Source organism: Doryrhamphus excisus, chromosome 22 (assembly GCF_030265055.1).
Source record: "Doryrhamphus excisus isolate RoL2022-K1 chromosome 22, RoL_Dexc_1.0, whole genome shotgun sequence".
In the NCBI taxonomy this organism is placed as follows: Eukaryota; Metazoa; Chordata; class Actinopteri; order Syngnathiformes; family Syngnathidae; genus Doryrhamphus; species Doryrhamphus excisus.
The window spans coordinates 8,447,413-8,469,094 of record NC_080487.1 but is presented as its reverse complement, the minus strand read 5'-3'; the positions used below and the strand labels follow the sequence as shown (position 1 = coordinate 8,469,094).

The following is a 21,682-nucleotide window of genomic DNA, read 5'->3' as shown; positions in this document are numbered from 1 at the left end:
AGCTGGGAGACCCGAGTTCGATTCCGGGTACTCCGGTTTCCTCCGACATTCCAAAAACATGCTAGGTTAATTGGCGACAAATTGTCCATAAGTATGAATGTGAGTGTGAATGGTTGTTTGTCTATATGTGCCCTGTGATTGGCTGGCAACCAATCCAGGGTGTACCCCGCCTCTCGCCCGAAGACAGCTGGGATAGGCTCCAGCACCCCCGCGGCCCTCGTGAGGATAAACGGTAGAAAATGAATGAATGAATGAATGAAGTAAAGTGTTGGATAAAGTGTTGGTATCAGCACTGGTATTGGCAGTATCACCCATCCCTACATGTAGGCATGTAGGATTGTAGGAGTAGAGTATTGTGGGTGGAATGGAATAGAGCGGATGGGCACTAGGACCCTGGGCATGTGAGTGGTGCAGACATTGAACAATGAAGAGGCTGAGTAGTGGTGGGACCAGCACAGGAGCAACATCTGAGCCCAAAACCACCACCCCCACTTTCTCAGACACATTTGAAGCTCACACCCTCCTCTCATCCCCTGGACATACACACACAGACTCACAGCTGAGTGGGAGTGGAATTTAACCGTCTTGTACAGATTGTGCAGACTTCTGTTTGTGAATGACTGGCTTGGACTGTGTGTGTGTGTGTGACGGGGGCATTGAAGTGGGTCATACAGAACCACTGGAGGAGCCAAAGATAAACCTACCAGAGGAGAGATGATCCAAGCTTCATGCACACCTCAGCACCCAGCGTGATGCCTGCGCTGCAGCCGCCTCCAGTTCAAGTACAAAGCATCTCAAGGAACAAAAGGATGGGAGGCAATTGAGGCAGCTTCAGCATACCATCGGTAATTTCATCGGCTGTCATGCAAGGCTTTCAGCTTTTTCAAGGACCTGCAAAGGATTCGTAGATTTTTTTTCCCCGGCCGTTCCGTCGATACCTGTGTGCTTCAGGTTCTTGCAGACTCCAGAGGACCAGGCGTGTGTGGAGAATGCAGGACCATGGAGGAGAGAGACAGGTCGCCAGCAGGTGAGAGCAAGCTCAGAAAAGACAATTATTGGTGACGTTAATGTAATCGGTGGAGGTCACGGGGCATAAAGGCTGGAATTATTGTGTATCCTCACAGGCAGTGAAAAGAGCCATTGCATGTACAGTACTCACCAAGAGATTGTTTTTGGCCCATTTGTTTGTGATTATCGCTCAATCCATGCACTTATATTTGAGCACTACAAGTGTTGCATAGTTAAATAAACTGCAAAATACAGTATACCACACAAATACATAGCGGGTAATATATTCACATTTAACTTGTCTGAGGTGTTGTTGCCTATTATTTAGTTTAAATATGTTTTTTTTTTTGTTTTTACACATATGTAGTCTTAAACATTACTTTTGAGGAAATCATATGAATGTTCATGAACAGGTTTTAACCAAAGCATATAAACAACAACACTATGGCTACATTAATCTTGAACCAGTCATGATGTGCTATACGTACATATCACTATATTGACAGTTATTATGGTACTCATTATGTCATTGTATGGTCACATCACCTCGTACTTGGGTACCTGACAAAAGTAAAATAAAATTAAATAAAATTAAAAAAACAAAACTTAAACTATATTAGGAAAGCAGGAAGTGAACAAATGTAACAGAAACTGCACCTATTCACCTGTATTTCTTTGGATTTTCCGCAAAAAAGGTCTGTTTTCATTTATTCCACCCACAGATTAAAATGCATTTATTTAGCTTGACTCAGGAACTCATTAGCCATTGCTAATAAGTAAGCAGAGAGCTTCACTGGCTTCCAGTCACGCCCATATAAGGAAGTACACCCCTCTGTGACATCACAAAGCGGCAGTTTTATCACGCCGTGCAACCAAGCGTTTGGAGACAACCCAAACTTCTTTCAGGGCTCGCTTCCAAATGTGCAAACCTCATTATCTGAAACTATGGCATCGTTTAACACAAGGTCAGAAATGTGGAAAAACCATAATAGGTCCAGTGCTGCCATGTTGTATTGTTGGCTGTTGATTTAGCAACACCTGGTGGGCGCAATAATTCAACTATCAATAAAACGCATTCTAACTCGTAATAGCGGAATATTTTCTATTACACTTCTGCCTCGTAGACTATATGTCTGGAAGTAACATTTAACTTTATTTAAATAGTTTGTAAGGTATGAGAAATGTCATGTTGGAACCGTTGTATTGTTTGGATAGGTTTGCCGATGCTAGTTGTGGCTAACTTGTGGCTAATTGTAGCTACTATGCTAGCTGTACTCATATTGATGTTTACTTTATGCTAGCTGTACTCATATTAATGTTTACTTTTGTTATATATTTATATATATATGGCTGTATATAATGTATATGATGGTGTGTTTATGTTGCCATACAGTTTTACAGAAGAAGAAGAAATACAAATTACTCCAGTAAAAGACAAGAAAAGACAAACCTTGTTTGTTTATTAGAGCACATTTAACTATTAACTAACTGCCAAGCTTTGCTTCAAAGAAACGCGTATAGGTGCCCTTTAAAATAAAAAATACCTAAATATGCAAATACTCCTTAAAATGAATTTCATGGATGTGATTTCATGATTTTAATTCATTCATTTTCTACCACTTATCCTCATGAGGGTCGCAGGGGTGCTGGAGCCTATCCCAGCTGTCTTCGGGAAAGAGGTGGGGGTACACCCTGGACTGGTGGCCAGCCAATCACAGGGCACATATAGACAAACCACCATTCACACTCACATTCATACCTATGGACAATTTGGAGTCACCAATTAACCTAGCATGTTTTTGGAATGTGGGAGGAAACCGGAGTACCCGGAGAAACCCACGCATGCATGGGGAGAACATGCAAACTCCACACAGAGATGGTCGAGGGTGGAAATGAACTCGGGTCTCCTAGCTGTGAGGCCTGCGTGCTAACCACTCAGCGCCGTGCAGCCCACGTTTTGTATTTCACAAATTCGTCTTCTCACATTAACTGAAAACCTGAATGAAAAGCAGGTTTGCCCACCTCTGCTGGGCCCCTCCAGCCGCATCCCCTGCCTTCTAAAATGGCGGCACTCGTCCGTCAGCTTGGCACCATTGCCAAAATCAGTGTGCACAATGCGTGTCTCAAACGCTCACTTGTCACGGTGAGACAACGAACACAACGAAAGTGCCTCCTGCAGACGTGATGTAGCACACATCACATCTGCATGCTCCCAAATCTGTACTGAGGAGGTACTCATCCACACAGAGATGGCCGAAGGTGGAATCGAACTAGGGTCTCCTAGCTGTGAGGCCTGAGCGCTAACCACTCCTTGCAGCCGTGCAGCCCATTTCATTATTTTTTTATATATAATATCTTTGCAGCAGTTTTTGGGAAGCTGCCATTTTTTGTGCCGTTTAATCCTTGATGCTTGTTTATATGTCTTCCATGTGATCACATCGTTGCTTTGCCTTGATGTGGAGGTTGAAAAGTCGCTCCTGGCAGTTGCTTCATTAGCCAAGCCCCCACCACCTCACCCCCTTCAGACCCAATTTCCCCAGCTCTTATTATATGAACCCCCCATTCCCCTACCATTGACATCAAAGCATGCGGCACAAAAAGGGAGGGGATGCTTCGTTCGCTCTGATTGGATTCCCCAACAAATCACACTCACGCTCTGTCACATCAAACCACCCTGTTGGAACTTGAAGCTCCTGGATAATAATGGTGGAGGTACAATGTGCACCCTGATCCATCTTCCTGCTGTAAGATGTCACCGCGTGAGGATGTCCTAATTACACTGATGATTATGATTGGTGTTTATAGTTGTCAGATGCACGACAGTCTAATTGCACCCACTAATTAAATCTTGATGAACTCAGTCAGTGTTTTTCTCTTTAATGTGTTCTGTGTTTTGGCCTCATTTGTGGTCACCTCGACTCACTAAGCTTGGTTTTCCCACCTCTTGGGGGTTTTGAGAGGTACAGAGAGAAAGGGATGATAGGGAGCGCAGAAGTGAGGCGAGTCAAGAACAGGATACTCCGCAGGGTTTCTTAGGAAGGTGATATGTGTTTTTTTTATCTTATTCACATATGTATTCACCAAAGTCTGTCCATAATCAGAATAGACGGACAGAGTACAACACTCATGTTTAACTCCGCCGTCTAAAAGATGGTGATTTACTTCAATGACTGTAATTTGTTGGTCTTTCATAATATTTTGTCATTCAAATGGGAGAAAACGGATCATTTTTCTTTCCCCGGAGAGTAAAGCAAGTTGTCCATTAGTAAAAGAGGCAAGCTGGGAAATCTGTTTATCTCTTTTCTCTGGCTTTCCTTATTCCCTTTTTTATTTTCAGGAACAGAGAAGAGAGAGAAAAGGCTGCACTCTAAAAAGGGTAAACAGTACAAAGCTGCTGACTCTGATCCCCTGACCCACTTTAGATACACTGATGTTCTTGCTGAATATTAAAACACATTTGTTGCACTTGAGAGTGTGCACTGTCATCACTAATACCTTCATTTTCAGGTTAACTTCCAAAAGTCATCTTAAGGTGTATTTTTAAGGTATTTTTTTCAAACATATAATAAAAAGACAGTCTTACAGGTCCCACAATAGTGTATTGGAAGCGTGTTGAAAATCTCGCCTTGGGCCTAGGTCTGTTGTACACTTTTTATCTGCTTTCTACTGTATGTACTGTAGGGAGGTTTGATAATTATCAATACTGACAATTAGCAGCCCAATATCAGCAGGAAAATGCAATAGCGATTGATATAGGTATCAGATTTTTTCCCCATCATTCGTTCATTTTCTACCGCTACCTTCACGAGGGTTGGACGCTCAGGAGGTGCTGGAGTCTATCCCAGCTATCTTCGGGCAAGAGACGGGGTACACCCAGGACTGGTCACCAGCCAGTCACGAAAACTGATATATAAAAAATGCTGTATACAACACATATGGAGGCTGCATGGCGGTCTAGCGGTTAGCGCGCAGACCTCACAGCAAGGAGACCCTGTGTGGAGTTTGCATGTTCTCCGCGTGCATGTGTGGGTTTTCTCCAGGTACTCCGGTTTCCTCCCACATTCCAAAATAACATGCTAGGTTAATTGGCGACTCCAAATTGTCCATAGGTATGTGAGTGTGAATGGTTGTTTGTCTATATGTGCCCTGTGATTGGCTGGCCACCAGTCCAGGGTGTACCCCGCCTCTCAGCTGGGATAGGTTCCAGCACCCCCGCGACCCTCTTGAGGATAAGCGGTAGAAAATGAATGAATAATTGTATGGTCGGGCTGCACGGCGGTCGAGTGGTTAGCGTGCAGACCTCACAGCTAGGAGACCTGAATTCAGTTCCACCCTCGGCCATCTCTGTGTGGAGTTTGCATGTTCTCCCCGTGCATGCGTAGGTTTTCTATGGGTGTACCCCGCCTCTCGCCTGATGACAGCTGGGATAGGCTCCAGCACCCCCACAAATGAATGAATGAATGAACACATAGTATGTGTTCATTCCACCACAGGAGAATGTCATGTTACACATATCGGTATCCATGTCGTCTGATATTGATATAGGAAATTGAGAGTTGAAAAAAAAGCCAATATCGAACATCTCTAGTATAAACACATTGTAACTCTGTACTTGTCCGCTGTAATAGATGCCTTAACAATGAAGGAATCAGACGTGAAGACACAAACTTTACCAGTACTAGCATAACGACGTGAGCTACGTTGCTCACGTTTTTTGATTAAGAAGAATAAAATGATCAAAATTAGAGCTCTCACGTCTGTAGCTGACTGGCGAATAGTCTTTAATTTAAGATGTGTAGTGAAGCCTGTGGTGGGCGTATATGTATGTGTTCATTCCACCAGGAGATGTGGCCACACATGCAATGATGTGATTATTTTCCAAGGTGCACTTTTCGGGAATGAAGATTCCAGACTACATATTTGTTTGATGTGCTTACAGCGATAGAGGATAAAAACAAGTGCGTGAGCTGCTTTAAATTGCTTCGAGATTATTTAGCAATGAGTGGGACTGGATTTAATAAGCCACTGATGTTGGCGTGTGCCTGACGCTCATCTGTATGTGCAGCGCTGGCCTTGTCTTTAGCCACCAGAGAGTACAGGAAGTGAGGCCCAAAGATCAGTGAGCCGTGTTTGCGATGGTCAAGCTTGAACGCCGGATCACAGCTGCTTCTTCACGGACCTGTGGAACACAAAGGGGGGCCTTTTATGAACCCTTTGAGACGTCCCCCAAATAATCATGTATCTTGGAGGCGGTTTGTGGATCACACCTACAGCTGTAGCCGTCACATTGCAACACTCTTATTAACCCAGTTTTAAAGAGGAAATGGGTTGATGGGTAGTGCAAATCTTTGTGGGTAGTGAGTAATGTGATTAGAATCCATGCTGGAACGAGTAAACAAATGTTCGGCTACAAGCTGTGTCTCCAAGTCTGTCCTGTTTAAATGTTTAACCACAAAACCTGGGACCGAAACTGGTCTGGAAAGGGACCGTTTTTTTTTTGTTGACACCCTAAAGGCAGTGGGCATGCAAAGCATGAGTAGGCAACAGGATTCTTACATAAGCATCTCCGGGCTCAAATGAAAACGTGTGATCTAATGATAGATACGGCACATATGGTATGCAACATCGGGCACGCTCTTTCTATTTTCTGCAACAGTGTTTATTTTCCTCCTGGACCAAGAACAAGCTTTGCAAATTGTCCCATCCCACTTCATTTGCCCAGTAGCTATATTTGCCTTGCTCTGCCTACACAATATCAAGTAGAAAACTTCTTGTATTTTTCAGGGCTATATATATATATATATATATACATACATATATATAACACACAGTGCAGGAAGATGCTCATTATTAGGGAAGTCAATTTAATTCAAATCAAGAAATATTTCTGCCTTTTCAAAGATTAGTAGAAGAGCACGAAGACATTGTCAATCAGGAACAAAGCATTAGCTTTGTTGTCCAACTTCTCTTATTTTATATTTTTTATGTTTTATGCTTTCATGCTTAATGGCAGCACTCTTGAGTCAGGCGGAAAAGAGTTTAGTTTTTATTCATAAACTAAATTTTGTCCACATTTTTATCCGGATCTGCTCCAAAATTACATTTGAACTTGCTCAATACCCCAGCCGGCCCTCCATAACGTTTCAAGGAAATTGCTTTTGTAGTTTTTGTGTAGTCTATATAACTGACTAACAAAACATTACATTTTCCTTTTTTGCTTATATAATTTTAAAGTTTTTTTTTTAGTTTTCTTTTTTATTTGTTTTTCCTGCGTAGCACTTTGTGCTTCTGAAGAATGGAAAGTGTATGATAAATTTAATCAATTATTCATTCATTCATTCATTTTCTACCGCTTTTTCCTCACAAGGGCCACAGGGGTGCTGGAGTCTATCCCAGCTGTCTTTGGGTGAGAGGCGGGGTACACCCTGGACTGGTGGCCAGCCAATCACAGGGCACATATAGACAAACAACCATTCACACTCACATTCATACCTATGGACAATTTGGAGTGGCCAATTAACCTAGCATGTTTTTGAAATGTGAGAGGAAACCGGAGTACCCGGAGAAAACCCACACATGCACGGGGAGAACATGCAAACTCCATACAGAGATATGATTATGATTAGTATTATTATTTTTATACACATTTAGAGTAGAAATAAAATCTCTAGCAATGACATTTTATGTGTTACAATGGGGATCATTGATGATGGACAGTGATGTTCGATAGTGACACTGATAATTATGGGCCCGATATCAGCCTGAAAATCTGATATCGGGTGGTATCGGTATCTTCCCTGTTATGAGAACCGATATATAGCACGTAGCACAAAAATGTTTTCTGTCCCAGAAAATAATTGAGAAACTCTGCTTCACAACAATTTTACTCAAGAAAAATATTTGTGATGTTACGCATATCGGTATCGGTTGAGAGTTGAGCGTTGAACAATATCGGACATCACAAGTTCACGAAACAAGGCAATACACAATATTGAATTTAATTTTAACATTACTTTTAAGAAAAGTCATGAAAAAAAACGTATGACATGTATGTACATTACTATCTTCTAATACGATTTCTACTGTGTTACACTTTGTGTGTATGCTACCGGCCCCGCCTCCACCCACCAAGATAAAGAGACTACAAAAGAGCTCACACCGTTCATGCTGTTGTTCTATGGAACAAATGCTGAAACCAATGCACTAAGTGAACAGTTCTTGTGTTCCTGATGAGACAGTGGGTTAAAGGATAGAAGAACAACAAGCTTAACCACTGGATGTTCTTACTGAGTATCTATCATTGAGCATTTGTGCTGTGCATGATTATCGGCGCTTGATTATTTTCATGCCTACAACCAAATCTGTGATTTCCTTTTATGGCCAGTGCAGTCTTAGTTTGTAATGTGCTATGGAGAGCAACAGGTCATGTTGTTTGCTTCCCAGAAAGCATACGGCATGCTTTACCGGCATATACACACCTTGAAAATGTCAGCCATTTGTTTCCATTTGTTGGCTCTTCTACCTGCTCCTATTGATTTTCCCATCGCCGTGTGCCAGTAAGTGCTGAGAGGCCAGTCATTCTTGCGGCTGCACGTGAAAGCTGGCCAAAGTGATCTAGAGGGACGACAGGAAGTCCAGCACATGTACTCAGAAGCCTTTCTCTTCGCAGATACTCTCCGTCGAAATTGATTTTATGCTAATGAGTGTGTGTTAAAATGCCGTGATTTAGTGTACCTTTGGGATATGCTATGAAAACAAGATTATGTGGACATGTGCCAACAAACACTTGAGAGCATTTGGAGGCTTTTATCCAGCGAGGATCATTATTGGGTAACATGGACACTGGCTCATGATAATGAAGTAATGAGAATGAGTGTGGTGCTTAAAAATGCGATTAAAACTCAATCAAATAAAAATTACTACTACTACTACTAATATGAAGGTTATATACACATATTATCATCAAGAATAATGATAATTTACTTTGGTATAACTTTAAAGGAAAAAAATGAAATATTTAATCGGGCTGCATGGCCAATGAGTGGTTAGCACACAGACCTCACAGCTAGGGGACCCTAGTTCGATTCCACTCTCGGCCATCTCTGTGTGGAGTTTGCATGTTCTCCCCGTGCATTTGTGGGTTTTTCCCGGGTACTCCGGTTTCCTCCCACATTCCAAAAACATGCTAGGTTAATTGGCAACTCCAAATTGTCCATAGGTATGAATGTGAGTGTGAATGGTTGTTTGTCTATATGTGCCCTGTGATTGGTTGGCCACCAGTCCAGGGTATACCCCACCTCTCACCCGAAGACAGCTGGGATAGGCTCCAGCGCCCCCGCCACCCTTGTGAGGATAAGCGGTAGAAAATGAATGAATGAAACTCAACTCATGATCTATACTCTCAATAAAACAGCCAATAAAATAAAAACAGGGCCAATAAAAACAGGAAGGTAAATAAAACCACCAATATTGTCTAGTGAAGACATTTTTGGATTCTGGACTCTGTATTCGATATAAAACCCAAAAAGTGAAAAAAAGACCCCCAATCCCAAGCTTTTCATTCATTCATTTTTGACCGCTTATCCTCACGAGGGTCGCGGGGGTGCTGGAGCCTATCCCAGCTGTCTTCGGGTGAGAGGCGGGGTACACCCTGGACTGGTGGCCAGCCAATCACAGGGCACATATAGACAAACAACCATTCACACTCACATTCATACCTATGGACAATTTGGAGTCGCCAATTAACCTAGCATGTTTTTGGAATGTGGGAGGAAACCGGAGTACCCGGAGAAAACCCTCGCATGCACGGGGAGAACATGCAAATTCCACACAGAGATGGCCAAGGGTGGGACTAAACTTGGGTCTTTTAGCTGTGAGGTCTGCGCGCTAACCACTCGCCGCCGTGCAGCCCCCAAGCTTTTCAAAGAGGCCATATTATACAGCTATATATTAAGAAGACTATGTTTTCCTTCCCTGACAGTCTGCCACACGGTGTCAAGGCGAGCCTGTCCCTTTCCCCAACCGGGCCGGGACGGGTAGGCAGTGGCGGGAGCTCCCCCACATCCAAAATGGCCCCCTGCACTGGAGGCGTGCCTGTGGAGGACATGCAAGCCCTGGCCATCACCTCACTTTCTGCAGCAGATGTAGCCAAACAGTTCGAGCACATCCGGGAGCTGGGAAAGGGCACCTATGGCAAGGTGGACCTGGTATCTCATAGAACCCAGGGTGAGAGCATGAAGCCACAATTTCTCATACAATTGTAATTCGCAATGGTCTAAAGTCATAATATCAACGTTTCTTCATGTTTATGTCCCAGGTACCAAGATGGCGTTGAAATTTGTTACCAAAAACAAGACAAAGCTGAAGAGTTTCCTGCGGGAATTCAGTCTAACAGGTTCGCTTAGCTCCAGCCCGTTCATCATCAAAGTCCTGGACGTGCTTTTCGAGACGGAGGACAGCTATGTATTTGGACAAGAGTATGCCCCCGCTGGGGACCTTTTCGACATCATTCCCCCACAGGTAATGTCATCATTCTTGTCTCCACCAATCATCGTCTTCCCTCCAACAGAGACGCTCCAATCAGGTTCAGGCAGTGCACTTTTAACAAGCTCTCCCGGGGCTGCAGCCTTTTTCTTGGCTCTCTTGCTGCGAGAGCGGTTCTCACTTTGCTTTAGAACTCTTTCACTTGATGTGCTGGAAGAAAACTTCAAGGTTGTCTCATTAAAATGGTTGCAGTGGAACACGGACCACAGACGATTATTTCACTTATTGGAGAAAATCACTTCTCCCAGTGAACTTTTGTTCATGTATTGTTTTTAGCAATACAGCAAACCAGTCATTAAGTATTGAGAGACTTGGTCATTAAAAATCGACTTTTTCATTGCTAATATGCTCATATTTGGGTCATATTTGCGTGCCTGCCGTCAAGTGGTAAATTAAACAACAACGTTATTTTCATTTTAGAGGTCTACGTAACGACGTAGTGACGTAACAATACAGTTGCCCGTTGTTTATCACAGTTAATTGGTTCTGGACCCAATTGCGAAGAAGATTTAAATAAATAGATTTAATAAATGAAAATAATTTTTGTAGCTTCAGCATAGAAGACTTTCTAAATACAATTTGTACCATAATTAGAGCTCTGCAGACATGAAATAACACCCCTATTGTCACCTTTACACTCTTATAATTTTTTTGACAAGACAAGTCATTCATTTTCTACCGCTTATGCTCAGGAGGGTCGCGGGGGTACTGGAGCCTATCCCAGCTGAGGCGGGGTACACCCTGGACTGGTCGCCTGCCAATCACAGGGCACATATAGACAAACAACCATTCACACTCACATTCATACCTATGGACAATTTGGAGTCGCCAATTAACCTAGCATGTATATCACCTGGGCTGCACGGCGGACGAGTGGTTAGCCCGTAGACCTCACAGCTAGGAGACCTGAGTTCACTCCCACCCTCGGCCATGTCTGTGTGGAGTTTGCATGTTCTCCCCGTGCATGCGTGGGTTTTCTCTGTGTACTCCGGTTTCCTCCCACATTCCAAAAAGGAAAGAAAAAAGGAAAGAAAGGTAGGTTAATTGGCGACTCCAAATTGTCCATAGGTATGAATGTGAGTGTGAATGGTTGTTTGTCTATATGTGCCCTGTGATTGGCTGGCCACCAGTCCAGGGTGTACCCCGCCTCTCGCCCGAAGACAGCTGGGATAGGCTCCAGCACCCCGAGACCCTCGTAAGCGGTAGAAAATGAATGAATGAATTATATCACCTCCCGCTCACTGAGAGTGTTGACCATTCTTGTTGACCTTCGTTGGAAGGACCTCTTTTTTTCACTTGGATGTAGAAATACGGCTTGGGCTGTAGTTTTCCAGCTGAAGCCTGGATTTCAACGCATGCTCCGGTGCTCACAATGTATCCTTTACTGCTACCTCACTCTTTTGCCTCTTAAAGGGCCAGCACAATGTGTAATAGATGCATCCCGGTACTCATTTCCACTGATACATTTGTGTTGGTTCTGGCAGGTGGGCCTTCCAGAGGAAATGGTGAAACGCTGCATGCAACAACTTGGCTTGGCTCTGGATTTCATGCACAGTAAAAACTTGGTGCACCGTGACGTCAAACCAGAAAACGTGCTGCTGTTCGACCGCGAGTGTCGCCGCATTAAGCTGGCCGACTTCGGTATGACCCGCCGAGTGGGCTCCCGCGTAAAAAGGGTGAGCGGCACCATCCCCTACACAGCCCCCGAGGTGTGTCGCGCCAGTCGCACGGAGGGCTTCCTAGTGACCACCAGCCTGGATGTGTGGGCGTTTGGCGTGCTGGTCTTCTGCATGCTCACAGGTAATTTCCCCTGGGAGGCGGCGCTCCCGGCTGATGCGTTCTATGAGGAGTTCCGACGCTGGCAGAAAGCAGGATGCCCCGTGGGAACGTATCCGTCACAGTGGCGCCGCTTCACTGATGACGCCCTACGCATGTTCCAGAGGCTCCTCGCTGCTGAGCCTGAAAAACGTTGCGGGGTCAAAGATGTCTTCTGCTTTGTCAAATACGAGCTTGTGAGCGAGCTCAGGCGCAGAGCGTCCTACCGTGCCAAGAGAGGGGAAAGGTCAAGCTCCGGGGTGTGCACTGGCAACTGTAATTCATCATCTTCATCATCTTCCTCCTCACGCACCACCCACAGACAACCGGAGCCTTCCACACCGCCTGGAACCTCCTGCCTTCGCCCAGCACCTCTCAAACGGAGTGTTCTCTCCGACCCGTTGTCACCCAGAGAGGAGTCTGGACAGCACCAGTCTCCAGGCCGAGACAAAAACAAAAGCCAGATGGTCATGGCGACCGCCATTGAGATCTGCGTGTGACCACACTAAACGGCTTTTCACAGTCATAGCAATGCGTGAAGGGACTTCTCTTAATAAAGAGAAACAGGAAGCTCAGGATCAGCCATCCATCAGCAGGATGGACAATGAAAAAAGCATCTTAGGTCATGGCCAAAGAAGGATGAGAGAGATCTTTGGTTTGTTTCTCCTTGGCAGCACCTTCCTAACAAGTCTTCAATCAGTCGACATAACATTGTGGTGCTAAGATCACATAGTAAGATACCACACGATAATGACATCTCCTCACTTGCCACTTTATAGCATTTTGGAGTCTCAGATAATCTCAGAGGAGGCTTCAGTTCATAAGGAGGCCAGTGATCTGAGAGCAAACATGTGACTCCAACATCCAGTGCATTACCATCGAAAAGACCGCCATGTAGCAGACTAAGATACTCACCTCAGGACCCTTCAGTGGATCACTTCTGTTTTATTACTAATCCATTCTGGTAAATCTATGGTCTGTTGGACTGCAGGGATCCATTAACAGGGACTGTTCTTTGTATCAGTGCAGAAGTGGTGAACAATACAAAAGGAGATGGAATATCTTCATATTTTTCCCCTTTTCTACTCGTGAGTGTGTGAGTTTCCAACACTAAAAAGCACAAGCCGTTTCTAAAAAGGAGGACGAAGCGTACTCCATATTGTAGATACATTTGGTATTTAAAAAGTGCTCTGTACTATCAGGTAGTTCAACGATGTAGCTGTACGTTTTTTTTCTAAAATCAGGGGTTTAGGTCACTTGTCAGGTCAATGCATTGTATGTAGCAACTAAACTTGATATGGCAGAATGTACAGTGTAGAGATAATTACAGACTATGATGATGTTTAAACACTATAGCTGCTACTTTTCTTCAACTTTGCTCGGTTTAAATGAAATTATTGGTCTTGGTGTGACACGATTGGCTGTGCTGGAATTAATCATTGCTTTGCAGAACACTTTGACATAGTACGGAAATGTCGGCGTTTATATCATAATGACTGCAATTTCTGGGCCTATTGATCATTACCGTACCACATTTTGACCCACTTCTGTTAGGGGTTGGGTACCAAGCGAGTGGTGCCACTTTTGTGCAACATCTGGAATAGGAAAAGCTCAAAAGATGTCTGTTTTCAAACGAAGAATCATTTTAAAGTGTACCAGTTTTTGGTTACGGTACCTGAAGGTCAAAGTCATGACCTTTAATTCTAATTTAAGTCTTTAATTTTAATTAATTACCAACTATCACCTTGATGGGACATCCAAAATGGAAAAGAAAAGAAAACAATGTACCAAATTACCTGATATGTAATTTGCCAATTTAGGTCTGCACGTTGACTGGTGGGCAGAATTGCCATTTTTGTACAACATGAAGTCTGGAATGAAAATAACACAAAAACATGCCAAAGCACACCAAAATACTTGATCTGTACTGTAGCTAATTTGAGTAGCTAAAAGGTGGAGAGAGACTCACTGCAACCTGCTGATGGATCAACACCGAATTGTCACTTTTGTGCAACATCGAAAATGGAACAGGAAGAAAACACAATATGTGTTTTCTTTCGTGTATGAAATGGGGTGATTAATAATGTTCTAATTTGTGGAACCCTTTTGTAGGGTTGCAGAAAAAAATGCAGAAATGATTTTGTGCTACTATGGAGAAATTGATCATATCTCTTTATTTATCTGTACTGTACAGACTGAACTCAAAACTGAAACCAGCAAACAAAATGGAGAGCAGACACAAGTACTATATTCACAAGTCTCCACTACTATTGAAAGTCCCGCCCACTATTTGAGAAGCACTGTCCGGGATCGGTGATTGGTCGACAGAACTGCCATTTTTCTACAACAAACAGAATGGAATGGAAGAACACTAAAACACAGGGGCAAGACTGGGTACAGAATGAACACAATATGCCTTTTCTCAAACAAAGAGAAATGCAAATGCAACATTTAGAAAACACAAAGAACAAAGATGGACAAAGAAAATACAGTGGAACCTCGGTTAAGGTCTTTTTTGGTTAAAATTTGGCCTTGGTTTGTGTACATTTCTTGATTAGCGTACAATATGGCACGCGTCTTGTCATGTTGTTAATACACTGCATTGAAAGTGTGTTCTTAAAGTCTTGGTTAGCAGCTTGCTACTACATGGAAATAGGAACTGTGGCCCCCGTGGCCTCTGTGGCCCCCGTGGCCCCAATGGCCCCCATGGCCCCCGTCTATGATGGCGTCAGCAGTTGACATGATTGTCGCTGAAGTTATTTCTTGAATTCACAAGTGTTTCTCATCTTGTCAAATACTGCAAGTTTCTTTGGCTCCGTTTTGGGTAATTTTGCAGTCGTGATCAAAAGAAAAACAGAGGCTTCAGGTAAGAAACAATATTATTCAAGAAATAGCAAAATATGACCTTAGTAGATCCCGGGTGTTTTTTTTACCTCTGTGTCAACTATTGTTGTCTGATCGAGTCTAACCTCACTGGATTGGAGCTTCAGCCTTGAAACAGTCACGCCTAATTACAAGAAGCACTGCGTCAATGCTACAGTGAGAGCTTGTTACCGTCATTATTCATGTTAAAAACAAAAAATCACGTGTGTGTGTGTGTGTGTGTGTGTGTGTGTATGCGTGTGTGTATGTGTGAGAACAGGAGGCTGTTTTCGCCATCCTCATTCCCCCTCTCTTCGTTCTTGCCCCGACAGCCCATCAGCTCTGTTGCCATAGCGACAGTGCCACACTCCTTCCCTGGTCGGGCTTCTGTCCTCTTCAAGTCTAATTGCGCCCAAATTAAAGAACTTGCCACAATAGGCTCCCTTTCACTGTCACGCTACGCCTTTTATCACAATTGCTCAACTTATTTCAGTGGACAAGATGGTTGGAAATGAAGGTAGTAGTATTTAGTAGTAGAATACACACAAATGGAGGGCTGATGATTGGACTCTGAAGCTTGTTGTTTTTTTACTTATAATAATGAACCCACTACAGTTATTTCTAAAAAGTACCACCCCAAAAGCATTGTACTATTTGAATAAATAATGGCCTCCTCTCAGATAAATGCCTACTTCACATAAAATGCTGGTACTCTCTGCTGTTGAGTAGCAACACACATTATTCCACGACGCAATACAACCACAAAAGCTTAGATAAGAATGAATCTACAAAAGTAACCTTGGAGTATACCACTGTATTTGTAGAAATTAGCAAGTAAATGCCTCTTTCCAATAAATTCCTAGTGTGCCCTACCGACAAGTGATCTACTGCTTCCTCTCAAATAGACGCCTCCTTCAATCGGGACTTGAATTGTTGACTTACATATGCTCATCACCCACAAGTACTTGCTACGCTATTGTTACAGCATCCTTTACACCTTTATTTTCCAATTCCGATGCTTCCCCAGGATGATGGGCAAGTCATTAGCCTGTATGTCCATGTGGTTATGTGTGCTAATCTGCATAGGAGAAAAGGTCAGGATTAGACGATCTGAAGTCAGTGTCAACACTACATTATATAAGAAAAGCTAATCCTGTATAGCGGCATCTTGACTTGACATGATGCAACATAATTACATATGATTCACAGCGTTGGAACCATGGACTGTTGACATGAAGACAAGGATTTAGCCAGCAAGAGTTGTTGTAGAACCTTGTAAATAATCTGTCTTTAATAATCTGTCTTTAATAATAATAAAAAAAGATGTTAATATATGTTGAAATAAAATATAATGATGCACCACATCCAATGGCTTCTGGGGTGTTTGTTCATTGCATCAGCTCTTCAGTGAAGGTCATCTCGGATCTCATGATTTCCTGAGGCTTTAGCGTGGTACACCAGCCAGTGTCTCAACTTCTTTCATGCGCTCACTTCTAATTAACTCGCTTTTAGATAGGAGGTTATCTCCTCCACTCCAGCACAAAAAGAGTTCAAGGGGTGCTTTAGAATAAAGAAAATGAGAAAATGCTCCCATCTTGTTGTGACACACAGAAGACCTTGGCTTAAGTTGTTTAGGAGTTCTGCAAAGATGTGGCGTATCCGCCATTTGATGACAGCTAATCACTTCAGACAGCAAGAGAAAGAAAAGGTCAGCCATGACACGCCGGGCTGATGGCCCTGGACTGTTGGCCAGCCAATCACAGGGCACCTATAGACAAACAACCATTCACACTCACATTCATACCTATGAACAATTTGGAGTCGCCAATTAACCTAGCATGTTTTTGGAATGTGGGGGGAAACCGGAGTACCCAGAGAAAACCCATGCATGCACGGGAGAACATACAAACTCCACACAGAGATGGCCGAGGATGGAATTGAACCCGGGTCTCCTAGCTGTGAGGTCTGCGCGCTAACCACTTGACCGCCGTGCAGCCCGTGAATAATAGTAATAATAATTATAATAATAATACATTTTATTTGTATAACGCTTTTCAGAGTACTCAAAGATGCTTTACAGTAGAGACAAAAGAAATAAAAATAGAGTTGAGTAAGAACGAGTAAACGATGCATAAAAATACAATATCCAAAGCTAAAACAAGGCTAAAAGCAGGGCGGGGCACAGCAGTCAGGTATAAAAAGTTAGACATTAAAAACGGATTTAAACAGGTGGGTTTTTAGTTATTTTTTGAAGGTGGGAATGTCGGGGCAAGAACGGAGTGAAGGGGGCAAAGAGTTCCAGAGGGTGGGGGCAGCGATGGAGAAGGCTCTGTTTCCCCAGATTGCTGCCAATCTGTTGCCAGATTGCTCCCTGTTTCCTGCTGCCCCCTAGCCTCACCTATTTGATTCCCTGCTTTTTTGTTTATTGTAGATTTGTGTTTTGTTTTACCTGTTATTATTCAACCGTAAATGTGAGGGTTACTTCATTGCACAAATACAGACTATTATGACTAGTGTGTACTTTTTCTCCCAGTAGTTTGACTTTCACCTTTTAACCTCTGAAGCAATGTCAAAGCATGGTTCAATGCCTAGGAAGCTATGAGAAGTACGTTTATTTCTTCCGATAGTCTCTCCGGAGGGAAGACTATCTAACAAAGCAGCTCCTGTGTCACCTCAGCTTGGCGCTTCAAAAGCTACTGCACGCACTGTCAACTATTCTTTTGTGCCTAATGTATTTGTGCGAAACATCTGCAGGCATGGCGCCGAGAATGCTGCCGAAATACAGATCGTCACCTCAGCAAGGGGCTCGGTGTCACATGGGACGTTTCTCTCTCTCTCTCTCTTCCTCTGTCACATCCACACACAAAGCCATCCTGAGAATCCGTGTCGGATCACAGCTGGAGAAAAGTGCTCATCAGGGAACCGAGAGGAATGTCAGGGAGGAAAGTGAGGAGTAGGGGTGCACAAAGTGGGACAAATGTGTTTGTGTGAGAGAGTCGCACATTAAAAGACATTAGGGGGTGCAGAAAATAATACTTTTTAGGTCATTGCAATGTTAGAGCTACATAGTAAAAAATAAATTAACAGTTTGTACTCTGTACTAGTGAGACGTATAAACTCTCAAACAACATGCGCTCGTTTGAGACCATTGACATAGTAACAGAAATAATCGTAGTTCAGAAGAGGACACTGATATTGTTTTAGAACATGCATCGTGAGCTCCTATTTCCGATCGATCAGCCTCCACCAATCGGTATTGGCCGATATCAGTGAAAAAACACAGTATCAATATCAGCTAATACATGCCGTTAAGCCCCGCTGCATCATTCAGAACAAGCATGTCTGCCCTGTGTGGGACTTCCTGTCCTAGCTATAAAGCCCCGGTCCCAACCCGCTGTACATGCAAGTGTTGGCAGAAGGTGGGATGAGTACCTCCTCAGTACGGATTTGAGAGCATGCAGACGTGATGTAGCACTTTTAGCGCAGGAGCACTTTCATTGTGTGCAGGTCTCACTGTGACAAGTGAGCGTTTGAGACGCGCGTTGTGTACACTGATTTTGGCAATGGTGCCAAACTGACAGACAAGTGCCGCCATTTTAGAAGGCAGTTGATGCGGCTGGAGGGGCCCGGCAGAGGTGGGCAAACCTGTTTTTCATTCAGGTTTTCAGTTATTAGTGTGAGAAGACGAATTTATGAAATACAAAACGTGGGCTGCACAGCGCCGAGTGGTTAGCACGCAGGCCTCACAGCTAGGACACCCGAGTTCAATTCCACGCTCGGCCGTCTCTTTGTGGAGTTTGCATGTTCTCCCCGTGCATGCGTGGGTTTTCTCCGGGTACTCCGGTTTCCTCCCACATTCCAAAAACATGCTAGGTTAATTGGCGACTCCAAATTGTCCATAGGTATGAATGTGAGTGTGAATGGTTGTTTGTCTATATGTGCCCTGTGATTGGCTGGCGACCAGTCCAGGGTGTACCCCGCCTCTCACCCGAAGACAGCTCGGATAGGCTCCAGCACTCCCGCGACCCTCGTAAGGATAAGCGCTAGAAATTTTATGAATAAAAGGAGCTCCTGTATTGGATTGTGCAAGTGTACCTAATATTGTGAGCATGTATGGTTTCATTTTTATCAACACTCACACACTGGTGGCATCATCTTTGATTAGATTTATCTCCTTTGGGGAAAAGGCAAACCTGCCTCATCTTGGAGGGCAGGCATGTCAAAACACAAAGTCAATTCCTTCTCGCTTGTACACATGCAGCCCCAATCCAGTCTCCACTGAGTTGTGGTAAACAATAGCTTTGTATTCGTGTCATTACTAGCTTGTAAATTGCAAAGACCCCCGGGATGCCGCTTCTCATGTGCCTCTCATCATCAGTGTGGTTACTTTCAATTATGTGCTAATGAGTTTGGGTAACAAGAGGGTGAACACAAAGCGGTCATTTCCTGTTTGTCTGGGCTGGAAATGTATTTTTTTTTTGGTTCATATAAGGAGAGAAGAGGCAAATGAAACTTGGATATACTTTACAGTGGATTTACTGTTCTCAGGAACTACCTCAACACACAGCCATTATTGCAAAACTGGCAATATAAGTAGTACACCTCACAATAAGTGCTTGTGGGATCTCTGTGTGGAGGTGGCTTAAGGTAACTTATTGAAAGGTGTGTAGCATACTGTATATGCAAAAAAAAACAAACAAACAAGCAACCTCCATTGTGAAATAAGATAGGATAAGATGGGCACATAGCACACCACCGCAGACCTGCTGCAGATAGGTCACAGGTGGGCTCAGATGTTTATTTAGCTAGGAAGAGATATAAAAAGGTATAAAATGTAAATAGTCCCTGTGCTGCAGGTGGAGACCAGAGTGAGTCATTGAATGACTAGAACACTGTGGAGCTTCATGCTGGACTGCTGTCTCTGCTTCAGACTACGATCGACCGGAGGGGAGGACAACAAACGCACACACTTTAGACTTTTCATAGAGAGTCGTTAATTAAAACATGTTAGCGCTTATCGCTGGTGTTTCATCCTCACAATCGAGCGGCGACTCCATGCATGTTTAATGAAGCAAACGGGAATCCTAGTGAGAGAGCAAGCCACGCCCGTAAAAGATGGTGGAGAAAAAAAAAAGTCAGTCCTCTTAGGGAAAGAAATGCTGAATTAAAACCAAAAATATCCAAGGTGGCATGTACGTATAATAATAATAATACTGTCACACCCTGTGTAGGTTCCCACGTGACAGTTTGTCTATGTTCCCTCTCTGGGCTATAGTTTCAGTTTTGGATGCTCTTGTTTTGTATTTGACTTCCTGTGGTCCTGTTCTCCGCATCCTGGGGTCGAACCGTAAAGCCAAATTGACAAATAATCCCAGGACAAACTGCTCCTGAGGCCCTACACCTTTCCAGCATTACTTGGTCAGAACAGCAAGCAGGAAGTAACAATTGATCAGTGTACTGCTAGCTGTGTTTATTTTGTGCAAGTCACGGAGCAAAAGTGCTAGTCTGTGTAGCAATATAGAGTGTGCATACAAAGAGAGGGGTTGCTAATAGCCATTTCCCACCCGAAAAGTGAGCATAATAGCTATCATATGACTTGTGATGGTCTCTATAGCTATCGTCACAATATGTTCCTCGGTTATGTGGGAGTGTGTATGCGCTTGTTATGCAATGCACTTGAGCTTGAGTCAATGTTATCACGTTATATAAGCGTTTCAAACAACCTGAGTTGCTTACTTACGCCATTTCAATTTGGGGAGTTTAAATTTTAATTGTTTTTTAAGTGCTTTGGCTTGTCAGAGTGACCTCGCTGAGCCGTGAAGAAGTCGGCCCAAATAAAACACAAAACAAAATAGGTTCAAGCCCTCACTTGAAAGTTTGTATTGTCCTAAACTTTTGGAATAAGCCAAGTTCATCAGAGACTCTAAATCAGGGGTAACCATTACGCTGATCATAAGCTACTAGTCGATCATGAAGATAGTTAGGGTTGATCACAGAAACCTGACTTGGTCGATGTCATATGACATCAGTCAGGTAACATTATCCCCTCCTGATTAAGTGGTGAACAGATGTTACTGATAATAAAAGTAACCCGTCCACATGTATCAGCTAGTTATGTAGGGGAAAAAATGGAAATTGTTTGATGGCTTTGCATCGAGTCTTGAACTTCAATTTGAAACACTCACTTGGTGTAGTAAATTGACATTTGCCTTTGCACAAACATTCATTCATCAGCCCCCCCACCCTCACGCTCTCACTCCCCCTCTTCATCTGTCTCACTCCGTCACCTCCACTCCACACATTACGCACACATTTCCCATTTTGTCTCCTTTCATTTCTCGCTCCTCTTCCTGCTTGCTCTGTACCCCCCCGCCCCCCCACTCTCTCTCTCCCGAGGTCGACAACCCCTCCCTCTCTCACAAACACATCTGCGTCATTCTTGGCATGGAAATAC

At 43.5% G+C, this 21,682-nt stretch overlaps 1 protein-coding gene across 1 annotated transcript; it reads left to right on the top strand.

The window, feature by feature from the left end:
* Positions 1–470: 470 nt before the first annotated feature.
* On the top strand, positions 471–16,584 carry sbk1 (SH3 domain binding kinase 1). Its single transcript, XM_058061979.1, has 5 exons — positions 471–845; positions 952–1,027; positions 9,989–10,233; positions 10,325–10,527; positions 12,036–16,584. Exons 2-5 carry the CDS (start codon positions 990–992, stop codon positions 12,864–12,866), a joined length of 1,317 nt encoding a protein of 438 aa, XP_057917962.1. The 5' UTR covers positions 471–845; positions 952–989; the 3' UTR covers positions 12,867–16,584.
* The last annotated feature ends 5,098 nt before the right edge of the window (positions 16,585–21,682 follow it).